Raw genomic sequence first — 7,500 nt, forward strand, 5'->3', positions numbered from 1 at the left:
GGCGGCTGGTTGGAGAGGGCGAGAGCTCTCGCTGACGTCTGGAGCCCGACTGCAGCGTTCCTGCGCGCTTCCTCGGGGCCGGGCGCCTCCCCTCCTCCCCTCCCCCAACCCTGCTCTCTCCCTCCCACCCCCACCCCCGGGGTCCCCGGCTCTTTCTTCGGTTCCCCGCCGCCACCCCCCACCTCTTCCCTCCTTCTCCCTTCACTCCGATCCCTGCACTGTCACCTCTGTTGCCACCTACATGCAGCTTGTCCTCACTCACGGGGGCGCTCCCAGCTCTCTCCCTCCTCCCGCCTGCTTTTCGACAGGCTGCTGTTACAGTAGAGGTGGCACGAACCCGAAAGCCACGGGATAGGGAGGGAGTGGGGGGGGGTGTCAAGGAGGGGGGCGCGGGGCGGAGCCGGAGGGGGAGAGCGAGGGAGAGAACCGTGGCCCTTCCCTCTAGCGCCCCTCAGTCCTTCTGGGACCGATGTGATGGCGGAGATCTCTTGGCTGCTGCCTCTAGACACATAGCCCCAGTGAGTTCTTTCCCTCCCAGTGGAGAGAAGGCAGGACCGAAGTCTTTTCAATTGAGGCCTTTCTAGACGCCGGAGAAAAGTTTGCCCCGGAAGTTTGGGATGGTAGAGTGGGAGGGGCAGGGAAGAGAGTAGGAGGGATGGGAGGGAGGAGGGTAGTCTGGAAAGTTGATCTCAAAAAAAGAATGCTTCTTCAACAAGTATTTTTTTTTCCTTTTGCTTCAGATGAGAGAAATGAATCTCAGAAACCCTACTAGGCAAAGGCAAAGCGCCGATTAGCGGGCCCATTACGCTGGTTATTTCGAAAGGGAGAACTCGCTGAAGTAAATTCCCCTCCCTACTCCACAATTTTCAACCAAACCATATCCCTAAAGGCCTATGAACAGCTCTGGTGGTGACTCTTTTAGAAAATTCTAGATCTAACTCTCAGAAAATTGGAGAAGCTGCACTACAGACTAAGTATCCTAGAAAGCCCCCGGAGTTTAATTCCCCTCTTCTTCCCAATAGCTATTAAAACAGCCAAATGGAGATCTCATTTCATCTAACGCAAGTCTCTGGGATCTCGGTTATTTAGTTACGCGTTGGGCCCTTTTGCTTCTTCCAGCTTTGAAGGACTACTCTGTCTCTCAAGTCACCACACCCCGATTGTTTCTGGGCCCCGTTCTGGGATCTTGCCCTGTCTAAAGAGGACTCGAGTGCTGGTCACTACAGAGACTGCCAAAACAAGCTTCGGAAAATGACTCCAAGCGAGGCCGCTTCCGATTCTGCAACTGTCTTTGCGAGAGACGGCCAAGGCTGGAAGTTTTGAAAACATTTTGTACTGCTCTTGGGGCCAGCATTTCAACACAGTCCGTGATCCTTGCTAACTTGTGGCTGATCCTTTTCTGTTGGACAAACACATAAACATTTCAGAGACTATCTGTGATTCTTCCTGTGGAGAGGCTTTTTCCCCCTTCCTGGGGAAGACTACAATTCATTCTGTTGCCCTGAAAATGAACAGGCAAACACATACACTTTCCAGCAGTGATTACAGTAAACTCTGTAAAATTATACCGTCAGGTGCATTAGGCTAGTGTATACTGTGATTTCGCTTTCTGGGAAAAGGCCAATTTCCAAACAAAGCAGGGAAATGCTGTGAAAGGGTGTTTCTGAATCTGCTTATGTATATTCACATGCAGGTTCATATTCATAAGTGCCTATGTGTGCAAACAATTCAATTGTACGTTTACTTCTCAGCCTTGAAACTCATTATCAAAAGCATATGGGAGGGAAAGAAAAGTAGGAATAATGAGCAGCTGTTTGTGCAGTTGTCGCATCCTTTCCCCAGCGAAGCAATTGTGTTTGCATTCATTTTTTAAAATTATTATTCTAAGGTGTTCTGGAATTAGAATTCAAACAATACTTTTAGCATTTTAGGGCGTGGGTGGGAAGTGCCAGTTCCTTAGAAAGCTGAGCAAACGAGCATCTGAGCTGCGATTCTGTCCAGCTGTCGGTGACCCTAAACCCTGGAGAGACTTGCCCGAGAGAAGCCTGCTTTCGTCACCCCCCTGCTTAATTTAGCAGGTTTTGTTTCTGTTCTGGAGTTCGAACTTCAGCCCTGACGGGGCATTGATTCTGTTAACACCATCTCCAACCCACCCCACCCACCCCCAACCCCCAGGAATTCCTTTGCTTCGAATTGACATGCTCGTAACTTCACAGAAAAGGTTTCTACTAAATACACAGCAAATACCTCTCAGCTCCAGCCTCTTCTCCCCGCCACCACCCCCCCCCAAAAAAAAAAAAAACCTTAGAGAAAGAGGGAAATAGAAAAGCATTTGGAACAGTTAGGTGGTAGTCAAATACCACCCACTGTCCGCTAGAGCAACGCTAGGTTCAAGGAAAATAATAATACAGTCTACTCTGTTCTCCAGGACCCGGAGAAGCGGAGGGCTGGCACAAACCCGCTCCACGTGATGAACGAATTAAAGAGGGAGAATAAAATAGGTCTTGGAACCTCCACACTGAAATGCCCTGGGTCGCTGTAGACCGTAGACGACACTGGCCGACTCTAATCAGAGATGGTTTAAGCAAGTAAGACATTCGCTCTGCATTTCTCCAATCAACATCCATTCCAAATAAGAATGTGCGATAAAGATTTTTTTTTTTCATCTACGCCAGTACTAGAGAAGATTTCAAGGTCCAAAGCAAGCCCCTTTCCTCCCCCTATCACCTATCCACGTTTATCTCCTACCATTAAAATTCTCTGGTATTCTTTGGTTCAGGGGCCCCAGTTTCACTCGAGTGCACATTGGGGGCTAAGATTTAAATACTCATTTGATATAGTGCAGTAATCCTTTTCTCATATTTGATGGGAATGTTTTCCATATCCCAGTATTTGACAACATCTCCCTATAGGGACAGGTTTGTATTTATGTTAGTAAAATGTCCCCTGCCTGAAAGTCTATTGTAACCCAACACCTGACAACCCCGAGTCCCATTTCTGTTTGCAGAAAAGGTTTATTCAAGCACATAATGGGATCCCAGCAGAAAGCCTTCCAGAACAAGGGGCTATGGTAAACTTCACCACATGAACTCCGTTTCCAGGGCTATTAAGCTTTTAATTGGAAAATAGCAGAGGAAATTTCAAGGTGACTATAACGTGTTAGCAGTTAGTACCCAGAAGAATAGCCTGAGCGGGAATGAATGTGGAAAGCATATGGTCCAAATAACGTTTAAGGGGAGAGTGCTTGGTTCCACTAAGTCCAAGCAGCTTATACACTTATGGGAAAAATCATCAAAGAAATTGGAATGGGAGGGGAAGAGGGGGGGATTAAAAAAAAAAAGGACGTAAATGTAACTTCATTAGACTGAATCCACTCACGTTCTCCTACGGTGGATGTGTTTAACCACGATTAACTGAGCGGAATTCCAGTGTGACAAGTATTAATGGCTAAAGGGTGGACGATAATGTGTGTGTGTATAAAGAAAATATGTGTGTTTGCATACACGGTAAGGTGCTTTCTAGCCTTATCTAGTTTCTCTCGGGGAGACCAGAGGGCTCTTGGAGGAGGGAGGAAACACCAACTCGTTGACCTAATTTTATAACGTCCCAGGCGAAGATATGGAAGCGGAAAGGTTCTATTTTGTAGAATTCACATTGCTGCTAATATCCTGTCTTGCGAGAGGAGATTAGTTCCCATCTCACTATAGCCACGGTAACTAGCGTTATTGTTACTGGAGAAGCAGTCATTTGGGACGGTATCCAACCATGAACCCCAAAGCATCTCTGCTTTGTAAAGGTTAGAAATCATTTCTCTACCCCCCACTCCCACCCCCGCGCTTCCTTCCCTCCCCTCTCTACACCCACATTTTGGACCTGACATACACTCCCGTTTCTCCTGCCTCTCCGGAAAGATTCTTAGGCTAGTGTCAAATTAAAAGAAAAAAAAAAAAAAAGATGTACGGTCAGAGGCTGGGGGGCTAGGATTGGCCAGACAGCCTGTTACTTTCGGTGGCACTGTGTCCTTGTTTTCACATAATTACTTCAAGAAAGAAGCACACATCAACCCGAGGGAACTCCTCGACAGCCTCTCTCCCGAGCTAAGTTGAAATTAGTGACACCGAGCCCTCCTTGCGGGGCTGCGGGAGCGCACTGCTAATGAATCAGAGCGGGCGCAGTTAACTGCTAGGGAAGCGCCTGCTGCCGAGAAGGAATTACCAAAGGTCAGTGGCTGCCCACTAGTCATAAATATTTGGAGAAAGGGTTTGCGCTCCGCAGGCCGCCTCTCAGTCCTGAGCTACAGCCCAGGGTGCCCCTCGGGGAAACAGCGGGGCCTGGAATTTCGCGGATGGGTGTCCCTTGGGAAACTCGGGATCATTTCCCGCTGTTATTTCACTTTCTTCGCCCCGTCCCGGGGCAAGGGAGAGGCAATTACGACGTAGGAGGCCCAAGAGAGCCAGAGGTTCCTCTTTGATTGGTGGCCCTGCGAACCAGCCCTGACTCGGAGACGCGTACATTTTGGTGGGAAAATGGGGAGGGGGGCGTCTAAGTGAGAGACTCAGGTAAACTTCCCGAGGAGTGATAGCTGGTTCTAGAGGGGGGGAAACCTATCTTTTGGTCTCTTGTCTGTCCTCTGCTTTTGAGAGTCCGTGGAAACGATGGACAGCACTAAAGTTGTCGGCTCCCCAACCTTGTCTCTTCTCCGCGGAGCGAATTAGCTACATGTAATCATCCTTCTTCCAGAGAAAAGGGAGAATGGGGTGGGGTTGGGTATAATCCGGATGGAAATGCAGTTAGGGTGAGGAAATAGTCAACCCTCTGAGGAGTGGTACATGTTATTCCTACAGCGTGTTTGGAAATGGGTTCCCCGGTTCTCCTATCAAGCCTAACCGGCTCCTTTCCCCTTCTTCTGCCTTTTTTGTCCCTCTTCCTCTCGTCTTTCGTTCGTTCATGCCTTCTTTCTTAAGTACACTTCTAAACTTAAAAGAAACAGACAAGAGAGAAAGCTTGTACAATTCACCATTCTAGGGAGAGGAAAGCACGATTATGGCAAAAGAAAGTAACAGGTTGGGGGCTGGCGAACTTCGAATGTTTTCTGATTTTTTTTTTTCTTAAGCGTGACTTTTCTTGTCTGCGCAAAAGGAAGACACAACCGCTGTGCATACACGCACGTGCTTTAATACAAAAAGGACTCTGACTTGTGAATTGCTTTTAAAAGAAATGTCTCTTCTCTCTGTTGCTTTTGAAGAAAGTGGGACGAGGAGTGGGAGTGGGCCTGGAGATCCCACAGAGTGAATTTTCCGTCATTTGAGCGAAACTCGAGATGGAAAATTCGAACTCTCCAAAGTCTTTACTCTTCAGGTGTCCTTCCCTTTAACTCTCACAATTTTCTTCTTCCCGAATTCGACTCTCTCCCGTTCTTCCTCGCCCTTAGAAACCACTTGCTCATTTGAAAATATCAGGAAAAGGAAACGCTTTCTTCCTAGTAATCATGAAAGATGCTGGCTAGGCTCAGCGGAACCACCACCTCCTTGTAGCGGGGCTCCCTAAATTAAAATCCCAGGGCCAAAGGTAAGCCGTGCCTTCGGCAGGAGAGTGTAAAGATGGGGAAATGAGACCCGGGTCCGAAGGAGGAGGGAAGCAGCTGCAGCCTTGCTCTGCCAGGGTGTCTTTGACTAACATCAGTTGGCATTGCGGCAGCGTCAGGGTGGGTTTATCAGTGCCCACTGCTCTCTCTTCCTCATTGCCAGAACCCTGCTTTACCTTATGTAGACGTAAGCACTATATTGGGGCTAGCGAGTTTTCAAGTCTTTCTTTCTCTCCCCCACCAGTTTCTGGGAACAGTTAGATCTGAATAATACTCTGGGATCTTCCAGTCACTGCAGGACGTCAGACCTGCCCCTTACCTCAAGTGATTCGTCCTCGGGTTCTTCCTCTATAAAATGAGGGGGCTGGGCCATAGAGTTTGGGCTTGCTTAAGCCTTTTACAATGTCTTAGACTTAGAAGTCTGTTCAATGGCTTGCTCTCCCTACTTCTAAAACCCTGTAGCAAGATCAGTGATGTTTGCCTTGGCCTCAGGAAGGGCTGGGTTCAAAGCCTGGCATGGGTACATATAGGGCATACAGTTAATATATGTCAGTGCGTCATAGGTAACTCTTTTGAGACTATAAATTAGACTAGTTGTAGATGGGCATCCATGGAAGGATTTTCCACCCCGGGGAAATATAACAGGTCTAAAATAATAACAGATGATAGCATTCCTCTAGCTAAGGTTTGCAAAGGGCTTTGCAAAGATCGCACTGGATCCTCACTATATTCATGCAATCCCCTCTCCTACCCCTCCTGAAGGACAATTTATAGAGAGCAGCAAGGAGCCCCTCCCCCCGAAAAATAGATATGACTTGATTCCTAGCATCTTCCTGGAACCCAAACCCCAGGGGCCTGGCACATAGTCACTTTTAAATGATTATTTCATTATGGCTTCTTCTGGGCAGGATCCACCTGATAAATTTCTCATTCCTGCAGCAGAGGGTTGGGAGCTACATTGAGTGGGGTGACAGGAGGGAGCAAAAGTGAACTGGTTCACTTGAATGTTACCTAGTTACAATTTTTCTTTTCCCACTGGAATCTGAAGTTTCTTGCAGCAGAACTTCTAACTAAGCTAGGGTTTTAGGAACCATTCATTCACTGGGCAAATGAAGAGATGAGGTTTCCTCACTCTATTCTGTATACTGGGTTTGCCTGAGCTGAGGGTTAGAAAGAGTAAACTCCTTAAAGTTTCAGACCCGAAACTTTCCCATTGTGTTGTGTTGCAGTTTCCTGGCGTGCCTCTGAGTTTAGTGGTAGGCTTTTTGCTTAAGATCCCGTCCTGAGAGCACTCTAGTCTTCAGGATATGGAGAGCCCCCTTTGCTAGAAGAGGGGAATTTCTCAATAAGAAGAATCTATCCCAAAGCAAGCTGAACTATATAGTCTTTTTTTTGGGGGGGGGGGAGGGAGGTTAAAAATAAACCATCTTCTAAGAGAGTGTGCTAATCACAATGAAGGAACTTGGCTGATTCTCACTCAAAAATGGAGTAAAGTTTATATATGCTTCACTCAGAGAAAATGGTTACATCTTTCTTGGGATCAGGCAAATGGCTTTACTCAGCTCAGGTTATTTATTGCATATTGCACTGTAGTTTGACTTATTTAAGGGGTAAACCCCTTCCCCCTTTGTTTTTTGCTCTGAATAAAATCCTTTAGCAATATTGTTTTTGGTTAAAAAGGAGACAAACATTAGCATCATTTAGGCCAAACATGGGGGAGGAGACATTGTCAGATTACAGGATTAGAGATGCAGAGCTGGACAGAATCTAGAGGGCAAAGATTCTGGACAGGATTTATAAAGTTCAATTTTCAATATTACTTCTCTATCTAGCACTTTTAAGTTTACATGGCACTTTCCTCAAAACAACAATCCTGGCAAGGAATGTTATCTTCATTTGACAGGTGAAGAAACTAA

General features: G+C 46.9%; 1 protein-coding gene across 1 annotated transcript in view; it reads right to left on the reverse strand.

Annotated features, from left to right (window-relative positions):
* Positions 1–4,514, reverse strand: part of DMRT3 (doublesex and mab-3 related transcription factor 3) — a 27,728-nt gene extending 23,214 nt beyond the window's left edge. The window contains exons 1-3 of the mRNA XM_044678460.1: positions 4,299–4,514; positions 1,225–1,399; positions 135–312 (exon numbers count right to left, since the gene is read on the reverse strand). Coding sequence (XP_044534395.1) covers positions 135–312; positions 1,225–1,399; positions 4,299–4,514 — 569 coding nt within the window. The remainder of the gene's footprint in view (positions 1–134; positions 313–1,224; positions 1,400–4,298) is intronic.
* Between the last annotated feature and the right edge of the window lie 2,986 nt (positions 4,515–7,500).

Source organism: Gracilinanus agilis, chromosome 1 (genome assembly GCF_016433145.1).
Source record: "Gracilinanus agilis isolate LMUSP501 chromosome 1, AgileGrace, whole genome shotgun sequence".
Lineage (NCBI taxonomy): Eukaryota > Metazoa > Chordata > Mammalia > Didelphimorphia > Didelphidae > Gracilinanus > Gracilinanus agilis.